This window comes from Nerophis lumbriciformis, linkage group LG03 (genome assembly GCF_033978685.3).
Source record: "Nerophis lumbriciformis linkage group LG03, RoL_Nlum_v2.1, whole genome shotgun sequence".
In the NCBI taxonomy this organism is placed as follows: Eukaryota; Metazoa; Chordata; class Actinopteri; order Syngnathiformes; family Syngnathidae; genus Nerophis; species Nerophis lumbriciformis.
The window spans coordinates 43,585,001-43,603,115 of record NC_084550.2 but is presented as its reverse complement, the minus strand read 5'-3'; the positions used below and the strand labels follow the sequence as shown (position 1 = coordinate 43,603,115).

The window sequence follows — 18,115 nt, the reverse complement described above, 5'->3', positions numbered from 1 at the left end:
AAGATAATACCCAGATTCTTTACTGATTCGCCTTGTGTAATAGTTTGGTTGTCAAATGTTAAGGTGGTATTATTAAATAAATATCGGTGTTTAGCAGGACCGATAATCAGCATTTCCGTTTTCTTGGCGTTGAGTTACAAGAAGTTAGTGGACATCCATAGTTTAATTTCATTAAGACACGCCTCCAGCTGACTACAATCCAGCGTGTTGGTCAGCTTTAGGGGCATGTAGAGTTGGCTGTCATCAGCATAACAATGAAAACTAACACTGTATTTGCGTATGATGTCGCCTGGCGTGCAGGGCCAAGAACCGAACCCTGAGGAACTCCGCACGTTACCTTAACATAGTCTGAGGTCACATTATTATGGGAGACGCATTGCATCCTGTCAGTAAGATAAGAGTTAACCCACGACAAAGCTAAGTCTGACATACCATTGTAGTATTTTTAGTATTAGTAACATCAGCATTTGTAGTAATAAGTGCAGCATTGTGGTTAGTAGGCGTACAAATTGTAGTGTTATTATTAGCAGTAATTGTAATAGTATCAACAGTTATTGTATTTGTAGTATTAGTAACAGCAGCATTAGTAGTAGTAATTGTAGTATAATTATTAACAACCGCAACTGTATTATTAGTAGTAGTCGTAAATGTAATAGTAGTAGTAGCAGCAGCTATTGTAGTCAAATAATTATTATTAGTAACATCCGCAATTTAAGTAGTCGTAATAGTCAAATTAGCATTTGTAGCATTGGTAGTGATAGTAATTGTAGCAGCAGCAGCAGCAGCAGCAGCAGCTTTTGTGTATTATTATTATTAGTAGTGATAGTAATAGCAGCTATTGTAGTATTATGTTATTAATATGTGTATTAGCAGCAGCTATAGTATTAGTAGTAATATTTATATATATATATTTCTATCTCTACTTGCTCTACAACCTCGGGTCACGCTGGTGCTTCCTGCCGTCACCCAGTCAATATATCATTACCTGCACATTACCTACCTTGTCTGTATCCCGGCATCTGTACATTTAAACCCCATACAAACAAGACAAGCAAACAACAGTCCCTGAGAGAATATAAACATGTACAGGTAGGATCATTGGTTTCCCCCGGTGAACGTGGGTACTGACAGGGGACGCGACGTGAACGCTGATCCATTGTCCCCCAGGCATGCAAAGCCATGCAAAGCGGCATGCAAACCCAGCAAGAACAGAGCAGGAAAAAAGCGACGACACCATAAGGACCAAGAGAAAAACCAGGGACATAGCAAAGACTGGGGTTGAGGTATGTTATTCCAGCATGCAAAGGAAGGTGACGGGACGTGGCGTGAAGGTAAGGGTGCAAAGAAAAGGTGCGCACAAGGCAAGGTAAAAAAAAAACCTAACACTTAGCCTCAACTATAGACATGAAACAAAACTCGCTAACTGTGGCTATGAAAAAAAAAAAAAAACTTACTTGGTAAGGCATGCAGCATGAGAAGAGCAGACGTATTGCATGGAACAGCATGAACAGAGCAGGAAAAAATTCGACGACACCATAAGGACCAACAGAAAAACCAGGGACATAGCGAGGACTGGGGTTGAGGTATGTTATTCCGGCATGCAAAGTGAAGTGACGGTACGTGGCGTGAAGGTAAGGGTGCAAAGAAAAGGCGCGCACAAGGCGGAGACAAAAAAAGTAACACATAGCCTCAACTATAGACATGAAACAAAAGTCGCTAACTGTGGCTATGAATCAACAAAAGACATGCAGCATGAGAAGAGCAGAGTTATTGCATGAAACAGCATGAAAAAAATCAACGACGACACCAGAAGGACCAACAGAAAAACCAGGCGTAAATAATGACATGGAGACAGGTGCTTGAGTCCAAAACGTGAAACAGGTGCAACTAATGAGTTGACAGGGAAACAAAACAAGAGGGTGAAAAAACAGGAACCAGTGGCGTTTTAAAGAAACACAACATAACTAAAGAAAACATGCTCACAAGACATGACAACAAGATATACTAACACCGAACTAAAACATTTCTACATCAAATCTAGTAATACATTATCATCTACAAACTAGAAGTTTTCCCTGTCAGTGCAGGATAAAAATGCAATAAGGTGCATGTATAAATAAATAAATATATAAAAATATATAAATATATGTATAATAAATAAATAGATTACGGTACTGTACAGATAAATATATTGCACTTTTTCACATGCATGTTATATGGTCTTTTGTATTCCAGCAAGTTAATCCATTTTGGGGGTTGACGGTTGTGATGATGTTTAGGGACCCTCTTCGTCAGCAAAACTATCTGCAAACAAGACATCCAAATCAAACGTATCACCTTCATCTTGACCACGAAAACCACACAGGATGGCTTCGTGGTCACTGAAATAAGTGGACACCACAGCACAATCCACAGCATACTGTGTTGTTTTGACATAAACATGGTCAATTAATGTCCCACTCTCTGTAGTCTCTTGTGTTACATGCTGGCAAAATCCATTTTGGCCCATTAATTTAGAAATTGATGAATGTTTGAGGAGGTCTTCATTAAAATCGCCCATTATAGCAATTGTGTTACTGATGGGATTGACACAATCAAGTAACTTAACCAGATTGGATTTAAAAAGAGAAATTGGATAACATGGCGGACGATAAATTACTGCCATCAAAAGGTTCTCTTTGGTAAACAGGCACACCAAGCACTCCAGATTTAAATCGGGCACCTGCAGAATCTCACAGTCCGAATTATCTACAACATATAATCCCACTCCGCCATGTTCGAGATCTCTAATCTCAGATAATTTGACATCATTGCTGCTGTAACACAAGGCTCGAGGACGACTGTGGAAAGTGTATCCCTCTATTTGGACACAGTCTGTTGAGGATTGTGCACTGAGCCACGTCTCTGTGACAGCAATACAGGTAGGCTGTAAATGCTGCGTACAAGACACCAAATGAGCGACGTGGCAACGTAAATTTTGGACGTTAAGCAAATACACAGAGAAACAGGGAGTTTCTAATGAAGGCTGTGGCTGTTCAAGTAGGAATGGGGGCATGCTATCCAATGCCCCCTTGACGGTGTGCTTGCAGTAAATGGCCTTTTCCTCAAAATCTGTAATCACAAGGCCGGATATTTCCCTAACACGACTGAGGGCGACATACGCCTGCCCAGCTGCAAAAATCTTGTGTAAACACACGACAGCCTCGTCGACAGTTAGACCTTGCACTTTGTGAACAGTGCAGGCCCACGCGAGTTTAAGAGGAAACTGACGACGCAAACCGCCGCGTTTTGTCGCCGAATCCTCCACGGGGTCAATGGCAGTAGAATGCGGGCATTCTACAGCAGCATGGGAACGTTCCTTTCTCCTTTGTGAGCCTATCTTAGGATCATCAAATTTGACATAGACTACGAGGGGGAAGTCTTCATCTGCTCCAAATTGAATATAAGTCACCGTTCCACATGCGCCATTGACCAGACCGTCTGCCACAGCAACATTTTTACAAAGCATGACACGTGCTTCCGGAGCCAAACACAAACTCTTGGCCAAACACGTGTACGACGTTTTACCGTGATGCCCGACCACGCGCTCTAATTCACCCGTCTTCCTGCTGTTAATAAAATCTTGGGCCTCAATTGTAACATAATCTGGACAGGTTGCGAATAACCGCTTCAGATTATGCTCGCTGGCTTGCATATTCGTGGGATAAATATGCAAAGCAGCGCTCTGTTCCCCCGTCTCCCGAGACTTGAGGATATCGACGTCGCTTTGCGATAAGGGGGTTTCCTTTGACCGAACTCTAAGTCTATTTAGCAGCTCAGAAAAGACACTATCTTTTTGCCTCACAACTGTTTTTAGTTCTACCTTTGTGAAATGACACCAGAGGTCCACACCCACCTGACAGGTGTACAGCGGCCTCCCTTTAACGGGCGGCAACTGATAAAAGTCACCAACAGCTACAACACTAACGTTGCCAAATGGAGAAAAGTCCCCCGTCTGTTTAATTTGCCTTAACCGGCCATGCACATAAGCTAAAAGATGATGATCTACCATACTGATTTCGTCAATGATTAGAATTTGTAGGTGACCAAATTGAGCCCTCAAGGAGTTTATCTTATCTTCACCCAGAGGGATATACGGTAAACTAACCTGCATGCCAATACTAAAGGTGTGGTGAATTGTGGCTGCATGTAAACTGTATGCAGCGATGCCTGTGGGAGCAGTTAAGAGTACGCAGGTTTCATCCGGTTGGTACAGACGCGACAATAGTCTCCCTGCCTCGTACTGGATAGCTCTAATCAAATGGCTTTTTCCAGTACCTGCCCCACCAGTTACGAACACATGGAAAGGTTCTGGGGTTTTTCCCATCACCTTTTCTAGGCACCATTTCCTAATCCGATCAAAAATGCTCCTCTGCGTCTCATTGAGAGAATGGACCAGAGCTAAACCCTCCCTTCTAGGCAAAATGTTGGTGTTTCTCTCGATTGTAGCTACTTGTTTACCACCAACAAACAAATCGGGGACATTTTCCTCCAATTCAACTAGCTGCTCGTCCCTAATTTCCCCCTGCTGCTGCAGCCGCCTCTCCTCTAAACATTCCATGTGTTCGACTTGCTGTTCAGGACAAAGGTCCCCCCACGCATCCTCGTCGACACCGCCCAACATGTCCGCAATCTCCTGCGCACGCTCTAATCGAGGACAGTCCACTTCAAACTTTGCCCTGTTTTCATCGACGACGTCTCGCACTGGCCGCTCGGTCCCGCCAGCCAACGTCACATTACCTTCCTCGTGGAACTGTTTGTAGAACTCAAAGCCTTCCGGCTTGAGCTCTAAATCAGTTCTATAAGGAAGGAACAACTGCAGCAAACTCTGAAAGTGGGCTTCCTCCTGTTTCTCCAATTTGAACCGCATGTAGCGAACGACGGCAAACTGCGTTCGTGTTCTGCGCAAGACGAACCCTAAACCCCCTTGAAGTTCGATTTTATTGTCCGAGTTTTCATTCTGGCTGAGAATACGATACTCCGAACAAAACGTGGCTATGCACATATCCTCAAACACGACACTATCGGGCCTGTTCTTATACCTCTCGACAATGCTTGTCATCCACATGTTTTCGGACCTAAGGCCCTCTGAGGAAGCCCTTTGCAACAACACACTGAGGGGTAAACTCATCCGCACAATGTTATTCCCTGTTGGAATAAACACGACCTTCCTGGAACATTCCTTCAAATGCATGCTCATTAGCCTATACACTGCCTCCTGAGCGCAGACATCTCTGTTGTGTAAATATACACTGCCCAGTTTCTTTAGAGCGTCTTTAGCAGAGAGATTTCCTAGTTTATTTGCTTCCTTAAGGGTATTGCTCAATAACAGACCCATTTCGGTCTCTGATTTTGTGATGTACTTTATGATGTATATGATGACTGCGTAGGCGTCAGTGACAAAGCTAATGTCCATGTTAGCGTTCCAACACTTCAATAGATTCCTATTATACTGGTTAACCCAGGTGTCGTTTACCCCTCGCCTATAAACCACCTTATTCTTAGTCTCCAGCCGCCTATAAGCGAGCTCAAAGACTTCCTGGTTGATGCCCACACTGGCAAACAACTCTTCTACACTACCAAAAGGCTCCTCCCTCCCCATGGCATTCTTTACTCTCTCCATAAACATCTTCGCAACCTCCTTTGGCATCTTCCTTCCCTCATCGTCAAAACAGGTGCACTTTGGCCTGTTTTCTGAAGTGCGATCACCCTCTGTCCCCGTTCCCTTTTTAGGACAAACACATTCTTTGATTTTGCAGATGAACGTGCGTGCAGAGATGGGTTTTGGAAAATTGAAACGACATACCGTTTTATTTTTGCGACATGACTTTGAATGCCGTTTTGAATGCGTTTGAACCGATGACACAACTTCCAATAGTGTGTCATCGCCAGAGGGTAGCTCACATGTCACATATTTATCAACAAACTCTGCAACTTCTACATCTGTGTTTTTATAAATTTGGGGAGCTCCCTCAATCCAAAACAGCGCATGAACATGGGGGGACCCACGCTGCTGGAACTCAATGCGATAAAAGAAATCTACAATCTTGCCAACTGGTTGAGACGGGGACATGAGTACTTCCTTCAAAAAACAGTGCCACCTGTAGTCAAACATCCTCGCGGCTGTGACCGGGTTGCGACGCAACAGCTCGCACCTATCGGCCCACTCTAACTGTTCTACTGTCTGCTGTCTGCCTTCCTGTCTCAGGATGCTGGCAAGGAGATTTTGCCAGCGCAAATCAGCAGAAGAAAAAGAGCAGAACCATGTAGGAATCCCCAATTGGCGGACACAAGCCAAAAGGTCTTTCTGAACAGAAGACCAAAAAGCTGGCGTCCCGCGAATGGGCCGAAGGAAACGAAAACCGTCATCGAACTGTAGCAAGCGCTTCAGAGACTCGTCGTCTTTGAGCATGCCCGGGGAAATCCGCTGAGAATGCTGACCCCCCTTACCTTTACGCATGGCGACCGAAATACTACTTATCACTTTGTCTAATTCGGACATATACTGGCTAAAGAATATGTATTCCACATTGCGCGCAAAACGGCCGTCGGCGTGCATTACCCGATTATTAAAGTAGCGCGACAATGTTAAGCGATGCGTGCGGCGGGTGTGGAATGTATTTGTGCTAGTCGGAAACAGCACAGGGAAACACTTCGCCTCATTTAATTTGTCAGAAAGCATTCTAACCGGACTATTACCTTCCGCGGGGGCCAGACATACAACATCCGCAAAATACTGATCTAATGCTTCCTGACCGATATCAACAGGCATAAGACAAGTGTCCTGAAACATGCAGTGCTGTTGTCTGTCATGTAACATTTCATCTTGTGCTATGTCTTCGGATTCTTCTTCTACCCCAATGTCCTGCTCGACAGCCTCATCCTCACTGGACTGTGTGTCAACAACAACCTGCTTACCCTGACCAGCCTCTACTACAACCTCTTCTTCCCTACAAAAATCATTTAACCATTCCACGTTGAACTCAATGTCTTTATACAAGACATTAGTTCTCTTTAAGTACTCTATAGCACGCCTGACACGCCACGAGTCAACAAATTGATACTCGTAGTGTCCTTTGTAGGTTAATTTCCTTTTTAACTTAACTTGAAGCAGAGACCCCTCCATACTGGACCGCGGCAACACATTGGTGGTTTGTACAATGTTGGCCGGAACACAAGTAACGGGCCCGTGTACACCATTCTGACCACCCTTAGGCAACGCCAACGCCTTCATAAAAGGGATGCGTAAAGCTATCAGGTGCTGCTCTAAGCTATTCAGACATTCCAGTTCTGGAGGAATGGGGTGTACGGCTAAGTTATTGTTCCAACATTCAGCTGGGAATTGACCTTTACTGATCTTACTATGACAAGTAAAACAAATCCACAACTGACCTCTGGACTCAACAATGGGACAGGGCTCAACACACTTATCATCACAACTATGCAGATAATGCTCACTAATGCAATTATTTGCAATGCCAGCCGTTGCTAAACGTGCTGCATATACTTCCCTCTCACAGGGCAGCACCTGATATTTAAACTGCAGCCTATGACAAACACTACACACGAAATCCGGTCCGTGTCTAACCTTATCCAAAAAACTATCCATGACAAAACCAAAATCTACAGACCTCTCCAACCTCTGCTTCCGGCTCAGCTGTACACTAGCTATTACTTGCTGCCTATGTTTTAAACTAACACTATACTGCCTTTTGCTGCCTAGTTTAACCCTGTTCCGGTGTTCTAAATTCGAAATATATTTCCCTATACTGCGTGCTTTTACCCTATCTTTGTGTTCTAAATTAAGTCTATATTTTATTTTACTCGCCACTTTACTCCCGAATTTAATTTTTTCTCTGTGCTCAATACTTTGTCTGTATAGCTCTACACTGCGTGCTTTAACTGTGAGTCTGTGATCCAAAATGTCTCTGTACCTCCCTACTGTGCGGGCTTTAACATTGTGCCTATGCTCAAAGCTAGATCTGTATTTCTCGACACTTCGTGATGTATAGCTCTCCCTGAAGTTAAAGTCCTCACTATACATTTTCCTATAAAGCAGGGCACGTCTCTCTCGACGGCCAATATTATATGTATCCTGCAGTCTTTTCTTACGCTTTAAATACTTTGTCGCTCTAGAATCCCTACTTATTGTACTGCCCTCTACAACCTCTATAAAGTCTTTACGATCTATCCCATCTACTGCCTGCCCAGCTCCATCTTTCACTGAAGACCTAGTTCTACAGCCTATATCCCAGCTTAATTTACAATAACCATGACAACTTTGCAGTCCAGGATTTAAAACACAAACAACGTACTCAAAATGCTGGCCCCCGACATTCTCCAAGTAAATGCAGTCCGCTGACAAACTCTTACTGCTGCAACTATACTGTAGCCAACGACCATCATGAAATGTAAAAATGTCAATGCGTAAATAATCTGCAGTGGCCTGGATTTCAACCTCTGTGGCCCAAGTCTTGACACACTTCATCCTGGACTGCTTGATGTACTGTAAAAGAGACATCTCGCTCCTCAAAAGACCCCGATACCTAGCCTCATTATTTTCTAACTCTCTACAGGCTGCCAGTCTAATCTTACGATGGTTCTTCTGTGAACCACTGACAGCCTGAGAAACAGCTCTGAAAAAGCAGTTCCCATCCGGAACTATTTTCTCGCTAAGGCAGGGAGCACCTAAGTAGCACCCCTCTCTATGCACCAGACCACCGACTTTCATAAAATCTACTTTTAATTGACTACACAAAGCCCTACAAACGTCATCACCAAGGGGACGGAAAAACAGTTTGTCACTCTCAGATGCAGAGACAAACACTACATCAGAGTTGACTAGAACGCTATCAAAACGCTTGGATTGTTTTGACATGCGTTGACCAGAAAAAATCGTACGCTTTTTGCCATCAGTGGCAACAAATACTGCTGTTGAGCCACTGCTAACTTCACTTAAAGTGAGAACAGAAGCTCCAGACAGTGCTGGGCTCGCTTCAACACCAGCCCCACTCTGACACACAGATGGGGCAGCAAAATCTTTTTCAAGGTCACTAAATCCTGGTGCCGGAGCAGTGCTCATCTCTATGAAGCCACTCTCCACAGGAACACCGGATAGTGCGTGGCTCACAGCTGGACCTGCATCACTCTCAAACAAGGAGGTGGTTGCACAAACATTGATGTCACTAAGCTTAGGTGCTGCAGCAGTGTTCATCTCAAAGATGCAACTCTCTACAGAAGCTCCAGACAACGCTGGACTTGCACCTACACTAACCCTAACGCCACACAGCTCAAAAGGCTTAGGCCCTGGACTGAGAGCGTCAGCCAAACAACAAATGTAGTGATGCAGGTCATCTAAACAGGAAAAGTGCAGTATTACACTGGTACCGTTGTGATCTACCAGGCCACAGCTACTACGTGAGTGACTGTCGACCACAGCGAACTGTCCATTCTCACAGATGATGGCAGATGTAGACGTTACCAGTGTCAGCAGACACATGCTGTACTGCCTGAAGATTCCCTCTAATCCATAACGCAGAGTCACAAAGGGACCCTTTTCCTGCTCAACACCTACAGCACCTGATGCTGGGTGTTGACTAAAATAGAAACTAAACAACTGCTCGTCAATGACCACATTACAAGGTATATCCGGCACGGACAAAAAATGCGACGGATGGCTAAAAATACCCAGGTTGCGCAAACTACTGTAAAATTCATCTCCGGAATACATGATGCGATCGAGATCCTGTGTCTCCCAAGAAAACACGCTTTTCACCACATGCTTAGCTATACTACTTGAAGCAATGGCCATGCATTGCATCCCTCCGTAACTAAACCTGCTATCCCCCTGGTGAAAAGATCCACGCACAACCTTAGCTAACCTAATTCCCAGACAATCCCTCTCGACCATTGCCACACGACCGCGGACAGACTGAGGTTCACTAACATTACCACTATCACTAGGGAGAGGAAAAGAAGCAACCTTATCTATGAAGACCTGCAGCGGCACCTGGGCTTCCTCCTGGACATCACCCAGGTGGCCCAGGGTCGACTCCCGGTATGGGTGCCCCGCTCCATCTTTCACTGAAGACCTAGTCCTACAGCCTATATCCCAGCCTAATTTACAATAACCATGACAAGTTTGCAATCCAGGCTTTAAAACACAAACAACGTACTCAAAATGCTGGCCCCCGACATTCTCCAAGTAAATGCAGTCTGCCGACAAACACTTACCGCTGCAACGATACTGTAGCCAACGACCATCATGAAATGTAAAAATGTCAATGCCTAAATAATCTGCAGTGGCCTGGATTTCAACCTCTGTGGCCCAAGTCTTGACACACTTCATCCTGGACTGCTGGATATATTCTAAAAGCGACATCTCGCTCCTCAATAGACCCCGATACCTAGCCTCATTCTTTTCTAGCTCTTTACAGGCTGCCAGTCTAATCTTACGATGGTTCTTCTGTGAACCACTGACAGCCTGAGAAACAGCTCTGAAAAAGCAGTTCCCATCCGGAACTATTTTCTCACTAAGGCAGGGAACACCTAAGTAGCCCACCTCTCTATGCACCAGACCACCGACTTTAATAAAATTTACTTTTAATTGACTACACAGAGCCCTACAAACGTCATCACCGAGGGGACGGAAAAAAAATTTCCCACTCTCTGATGCAGTGATAAACACAACATCAGAGTTGACTATAACGCTATCAAAACGCTTTGATTGTTTAGACATGCGTTCACGGGAAAAAATCTTACGCTTTTTGCCATCAGTGGCAACAAATTCTGCTGTTGAGCCACTGCTAACTTCACTTAAAAAAGTGAGAACAGAAGCGCCTGACAGTGCTGGGCTCGCTTCAACACCAGTCCCACTCTGACACACAGATGGGGCTGCAGAATGTATTGCAAGGTCACTAAATCCTGGTGCCGAAGCAGTGCTCATCTCTATGAAGCCACTCTCCACAGAAACACCGGATTGTGCGTGGCTCACAGCTGGACCTGCATCACTCTCAAACAAGGAGGTGGTGGCACAAACATCTTTGATGTCACTAAGCTCAGGTGCTGCAGTAGTGTTCATCTCAAAGATGCAACTCTCTACAGAAGCTCCAGACAATGCTGGACTTGCACCTACACTAACCCTAACGCCACACAGCTCAAAAGGCTTCAGCCCTGAACTGAGAGCGTCAGCCAAACAACAGATGTAGTGATGCAGGTCATCTAAACAGGAGAAGTGCAGTATTACACTGGTACCGTTGTGATCGACCAGGCCACAGCTACTACGTGAGTGACTGTCGACCACAGCAAACTGTCCATCCTCACAGATGATGGCAGATGTAGACGTTACCAGTGTCAGCAGACACATGCTGTACTGCCTGAAAATTCCCTCTAATCCATTACGCAGAGTCACAAAGGGACCGTTTTCCTGCTCAACACCCACAGCACCAGATGCTGGGTGTTGACTAAAATGAAAACTAAACAACTGCTCATCAATAACTACATTACTAGGTAGATCCGGCACGGACAAAAAATGCGACGGATGGCTAAAAATACCCAGGTTGCGCAAACTACTGTAAAATTCATCGCCGGAATACAGAATACGATCGAGCTCCTGTGTCTCCCACGAAAACACGCTTTTCACCACATGCTTAGCTATACTACTTGCAGCAATGGCCATGCACTGCATCCCTCCGTAACTAAACCTGCTATCCCCCTGGTGAAAAGATCCGCGCACAACCTTAGTTAACCTAATTCCCCGACAATCCCTCGCGACCATTGCCACACGACCACAGACGGACTGAGGTTCACTAACACTAACAGTACCACTCTCACTAGGTAGAGGAAAAGAAGCAACCTTATCTGTGGAGACCTGCAGCGGCACCTGGGTTTCCTCCTGGACAGCAGGCTCCTCCCTGATGACCGTTGGCTCCCCACAGACCTTAGGCACCTGAAAATGTAAGGGAAAAACGGTGACACCAACCTGCTCCCTCCGTCCGGCGCGCCTGACAGCCACAGGTCTCCGACGACGGAGCCCAGGAGAAGCCTATAGAAATAAAAAGAAAAATGTATAGAGGCTGTCTACTTAAGGCATACTTTATTGGATATGTTACAATTATGTATCACATACTCAAAAATTTCCCAACATTTGATTAACAACTAGTGGTACTACTGGTAATAGTAATAACAGTTGTAAAATGGCTGTGGCATTGTATTAGAACGCCTTGCTGTTGAGGTGTTCAGGACATGTACCACCGGTAGGAGACCACGAGGAAGACCCAGGACACGCTGAAGAGACTATGTCTCTCAGCAGGCCTGGGAGCGCCTCGGGAAGAGCATGCACAAGTGGCTGAGGAGAGGGAAGTTTGGGCTTCCCTGATTGGGCTGCTTCCCCCACGACCCAAGCCAGGAATAGCAGTAGAAGATGAATGAATGGATTAATACACAGAGAAAGTGTTGTATACACATGTATTATACATCAGTGTGTTACGATTCATTATTGACACTATACGTAGAAAGAAGTTTATGACACATTACCTGGCCAGGTGGTGGGACAGCAATGCAGTCGGAGTCAGAGGAAGGAGTGAACTCCCTCCGTCCGGCGCGCTTGACGGCCACAGGTCTCCGACGACACCTCCCAGGAGAAGCCTATTAAAATGAAAAGAAAAATACATAGAGGCTGTCTACTTAATGATTACTTTATTGGATATTGTACAATTATGTATCACATACTCAAAAATGTCCCAACATTTGATTAACAACTAGTGGTAATAATGGTAATAGTAATAACAGTTGTAAAATGGCTTGGGCATTTTATTAGGACGTCATGCTGTTGGTGTTCAGGACATGTACCACCGGTAGGAGACCACGAGGAAGACCCAGGACACACTGAAGAGACAATGTCTCTCAGCAGGCTTGGGAGCACCTCGGGATCCCCCAGGAAGAACAGGCGGAAGTGGTTGAGGAGGGGGAAGTTTGGGCTTCCCTGATTGGGCTGCTGCCCCCGCGACCCAAGCCCGGATAAGCAGTAGAAGATGGATGAATGGATTATTACACAGAGAAAGTGTTGTATACACATGTATTATACATCAGTGTCTTAGATTCGTTGACACTATATGTAGAAAGAAGTTTATGACACACATTACCTGGCCAGGTGGTGGGACAGCAGTGCAGTCGGAGTCAGAGGAAGGAGCGAACTCCTCCATGGCATCCAACATAGGACTGCTGAACCACACAGGGTTGGACGGGATGGGAAGGGACTGTTGCAGCGGCTGTGTTCCAGCCTTCCAAACATAAAAAAAAGAAAGTCACTTAGTTAATTTTATGTATACAGAATGAGAAATGTTTGTGAGCAAACAATAGCCAGAGACTGTGGCAACGTTTGTAAAGGTTTCAGACAACTCGTTAATAAGAAGAGACATGCTTAACACACTCCAATAAAACAAACTATTTTTTTTGTCTTTTGATGACAGTGACAACCAAATGTCATCAAAACTAGGCTTATACGTCAATCAAGCAATCAATGAATATTTCTATAGCCCTAAATCACAAGTGCCTCAAAGGGGTGCCCGTTGATGTGAATGACTATGAGAAACCTTGGAGAGGACTGCATATGTGGGTAACCTACCCCCTCTGTGGGGGGGGTAAGCATAATATAACATCAAAAAGGTGTCTGAATCATGACAGTTTTTGCCGGTTAATCAGCAACACCTGTCACGGACTGTGCTATGTTGTCATGTCTTGTAAGGAGGCCTCATCTTATAAAAATGTACACTGTTAAAGTACATCATAAACTATAGAGCCGTTGGTTATGTAATTGTACAAAATATATTATCATAATTAAAAAAAAAAATTAAAAAAATAAGTGAAAACGGCTGTAAAATAGACAGCGACCCACAGCAACACATTACCTTTCCCTCCCGTCCAACCGTGGTCCACCTCCGGGGATCTGGGCGCCGACGGGGCAGGGGGTCTGGCCTCGTCACCAGGGCATGTGGCGACGTCCACCAAGGGGAAGGAGGCGCAGGCTCCACCAGGATGGGCGAGCCACCTGTGTCGGCATGAAGATAAGAAATTGTATGTTAAACACATGCTCATCTACATGTGAAGAGTACCTATAAAGCAGGGGTGTCCAAACTTTAGCCACTGAGGGCCGCACATAGAAAAATCAAAGCTAGCAGGGGCCATTTTGATATTTATTATTTTAAAAACCAATACATGTATAAAAAATATACATTTAGGCTTCTACTCAGGCTTGATCCCAGGGACCACAAAGGGAAATTGTCCAGAAAATGAGTCGTTATTCAGTGAAAATTTTGTTATTCGTCAAGTTTTTAAATCTCTAGATCAACAGTAGGTCAATATAACAATTGTTATAGATTTAACTAGTATGCTCTTTTTTGTCAAAGGAAACCCTTTTTTAATGAGAAAACACAAAATATGCAATAATTGCAGAAAATTTTTTTTAAGTGGGATATTTGAGATTATATAATAGAGCCATAAAAAGGTCAACTTATAACACCAGAGATTATAATTATTATTTGAACAATGACACTTAAAAACAAATCACACTAAAATTGTAGGGGATCCAAAAGGGTCCTACTCATTAAAGTGTTTACTTTTAACACAATGTCGAGATCAACTTGAAATCTCTGTCAATTATAAGTGCTATGGTTGTTTATGTATTTGGTAAGTTCGTTTTAGGACCTTAAAAAACAAAACAAAAAAAAAAAACAGCGATATTTTTTTACATGACAAACAAAATATGCAACATTTTCCCCCAAAAATATCTCAAATATTTAATGTGACGTAATTGGAGCTCTGAATAGGTAAATAATTAATAATGACAGATTAGGATTCATTATTATTTTTTAAAGTAAGAAACAGTCTACATGGCAGCTTAGTGTGATTAAACATTGCGACATTTCATTGGTACATTTCACCGGGTTGCTCTTTAAATACCACTTTTAATGTTTTGTAATTATTTTTCCAAAGGTATTTTTAAAATGTGCCGTGGGTCCGTTTACAAATGAGCTGTGGGCCGCAAATGGCCCCCGGGCCGCTCTTTGGACACCCCTGCTCTCGATAAACATTAGGTCTATCTATCAATATAACATAATTTAAAGATAATTGTATGCTATTTTTGTCAAAGAAAAATATTATTAATGAAAAAATGAAAATATGCAATATTTTCACCCAATAAAATTTGTAAGTAGGATATTTGAGATTATATAATAATAGAGCCTTAAAAAGGGCAATAACTCATAACAGAGATTGTAATTATGTTTATTTGAGCAATGACACTTAAAAACTAATCACACTAAAATTGTAGGGAATACAAAAGGGCCATACTCCGTGTTAAAAAATAAATAATAAAGTGTGTTGTTTTTACTGTTTACTTTTAACACAATATTCTTGAGATCAACTTCAGACCTGTTTGCTCTTTAAATACCACCTTTAATGTTTTTTCTCCCCCCCCCCGTCCCCAATCGTAATTGTAAAATGTGTCGTGGGGCCGTTAAAAAATTAACAGTGGGCCGCAAATGGCCCCCGGGCCGCACTTTGGACACCCATGCTATAACGCATATGATAAGCTGTTCAAAACTTACGAGCGACCAACTCGGGGACAGGAGGCATGGGGGTCCATGACTGCCGCTCTGCCATATTCCTCCAAAGAACAGCAGATGCAGTGATGCAGGCCATCTAAACAGGAAAAGTGCAGTATAACACGGTTACCATTGTGATCTACCCAAAAAATAGGCACTTAGTTTATTTTATGTATACAGAATGAGAAAAGTTTCTGAGCAAACCTGTGGCAACTTTTCTAAAGGTTTCAGCCAACTCGTTAAGAGACATGCTTAACACAGTCCAATAAAACATTCAGTGTTTTTATTTTGATGTTTGTGACAACTAAATATAATCAAAACTAGGCTTATACTTAGCATAAGATAACATCAAAAAGCTGTCAAAAAACATGACTGTTTTAGCTGTTTAATCAGCAACACCTGTCACTCACTCCTTTATTTTTTTCTTTCTTATAAGGAGGCCTCGTCTTATGAAAATGTGCACTGTTAAAGTATATCATAAACTATAGAGCTGTTAGTTATTTCATCATACACAATGTATTATCTTAAATAAAAAAGTAACAAAAACAAAAAACAGCATTAAAATACAGACAGCAGCCCACAGCAACACATTACCTCTCCCTCCTGTCCAACCCTGGGCCACGTCCGGGGATCCAGGCAGTCCTTCAGACCAGGGGAAGGAGGTGCAGGGGGATCGGGTGCGAACAGGGTGAGCGCAGCGTCGCACAACAGCTTCACCAGGATGGGCGAGCCACCTGTGTCGCTGAGGTGCACCTGAATAACAGATACAGAACACATAGGCTCCATAAGGGAATCCAACACCACAGAAAGCAAATAGGCTGTCATAACAACTGTACAGTTGCTGTACTTACGCCGTCATAACACCACAGCTCCAACCGATCCAGCAGGAAGCTGCTGGTCACAGCCACGAATGGGAGACCTGATCCAGATTTAAGGAAAATCATTATACTTGCATACTTTGAATTTGCTGTGAAAGCTACAATTGCGCCAGCGCAAAGATGAAAGCATGAACGTACCCATGCGTGCTGCGACGCGGTGGTGCTCTTGACGCAGCAGATCCTGCAGGCCCACGGGTTTGTTCAGACGCGGGGGGAAGTCCAGAACAAACACCTACAGACACAAATTGTAGCACATTTATGTCTTAAAAGACATTTAAAAAAACACTGGCTGCTGTAAACAGCTGTTTAGTAATATACAACAAAAAGTGAAAAGAAACGCACCTTGGGCCAGCGGCTGCGGACGCTGGTCAGGAGCGCGCCGAACTTCACCGCCGCATCGCCACGGTCCAGGTCGTTGCTCGGGGCCAGCACGCAGACGACATCCGGGGTCCACGGGAACTCCAGGCGCCCCACCTCTGTCCTCAAGTCAGCTGCACCTCCACCTGGAACAGACAGAAAAGAAAAAGAGAGAGGTACCTTGGGTAAGGCGACGTCCCCATCCACCAGGCCCCTCAGGTGGGAGTCGCCGATGACAAAGACAGTCTGAAATAACAAACACTTTGCTTTAGAACAGACAAAAGAACCATGACTCCCAACAACCAACGCAGTCTTTACAAAAGAGAAGAACTGGTACCTTCTTCTCCGGGTGGAAAGCTGGAGGGACAAACTTCACCTGACGGCCAGTCAGGTCCGAAGTCGGCCACTTCCGCACGCGGTGGCGGAACCCAGTGCCGCGCCCTATGTAATGAAGATAAGAAATTGTGTCTTAAACCCATGCTCATCTACATGTGAAGAGTACCTATAAAGCAGAATGAACAGCCTACATGGCAGCTTGGTGTGATTAGAGTAAACATTGCTACATTTCACCTGTTTGCTCTTTAAATACCACTTTTAATGGAAGCTATTCTTTCCAAGCGTAATTTAAAAATGTGCCATGGTGCCCTAAAGAAAATACCTGGGGGCCGCAAATGGCCCCCGGGCCGCACTTTGGACACCTTGCTATAAAGTATACGATAAGCTGTGCAAGACTTACGAGCGACGAACTCGGGCACAGGAGGCATGGGGGTCGATGACTGCCACTCTGCCAACTTCGTCCTGGCGGCTAGTGTCCGCCTGTGGCCCTTGGCACGCGGCATCTACACACACACACACACACACACACACAGACACACAGACACACAGACACACAGACACAGACAGACAGAGCTGTTAAATTTTCGCAAAGAAAACACAAAGATCAGAGTGAAACGTTGTCAACATTTTTCCACATAGGGTTAAGACCAATGTTCCCTCCAATTGTTCATGGACGGCGTGGCGAAGCTGGTAGAGTGGCTGTGGCAGCAATCAGAGGGTTGCTGGTTACTGGGGTTCAATCCCCACCTTCTACCATCCTAGTCACGTCCGTTGTGTCCTGAGCAAGACACTTCACCCTAGCTCCTGATGGCTGCTGGTTAGCGCCATGCATGGCAGCTCCCGCCATCAGTGTGTGAATGTGTGAATGTGAAAATACTGTCAAAGCGCTTTGAGTACCTTGAA

General features: G+C 44.3%; 2 protein-coding genes across 2 annotated transcripts in view; both read right to left on the bottom strand.

Annotated features, from left to right (window-relative positions):
* Positions 1-795: 795 nt before the first annotated feature.
* On the bottom strand, positions 796-11,404 carry LOC133575593 (uncharacterized). The gene has a single exon (XM_061928283.2). It carries the CDS (start codon positions 11,402-11,404, stop codon positions 2,276-2,278), a length of 9,129 nt encoding a protein of 3,042 aa, XP_061784267.2. The 3' UTR covers positions 796-2,275.
* A 682-nt stretch (positions 11,405-12,086) lies between these two features.
* The window catches only part of LOC133608526 (uncharacterized), a 7,309-nt gene continuing 1,280 nt past the window's right edge, over positions 12,087-18,115 (bottom strand). The window contains exons 2-12 of the mRNA XM_072912906.1: positions 17,613-17,715; positions 17,214-17,317; positions 16,862-17,122; positions 16,658-16,751; positions 16,493-16,560; positions 16,236-16,394; positions 15,645-15,738; positions 13,947-14,086; positions 13,182-13,319; positions 12,574-12,684; positions 12,087-12,420 (exon numbers count right to left, since the gene is read on the bottom strand). Coding sequence (XP_072769007.1) covers positions 12,343-12,420; positions 12,574-12,684; positions 13,182-13,319; positions 13,947-14,086; positions 15,645-15,738; positions 16,236-16,394; positions 16,493-16,560; positions 16,658-16,751; positions 16,862-17,122; positions 17,214-17,317; positions 17,613-17,715 — 1,350 coding nt within the window. The 3' untranslated portion in view covers positions 12,087-12,342. The remainder of the gene's footprint in view (positions 12,421-12,573; positions 12,685-13,181; positions 13,320-13,946; positions 14,087-15,644; positions 15,739-16,235; positions 16,395-16,492; positions 16,561-16,657; positions 16,752-16,861; positions 17,123-17,213; positions 17,318-17,612; positions 17,716-18,115) is intronic.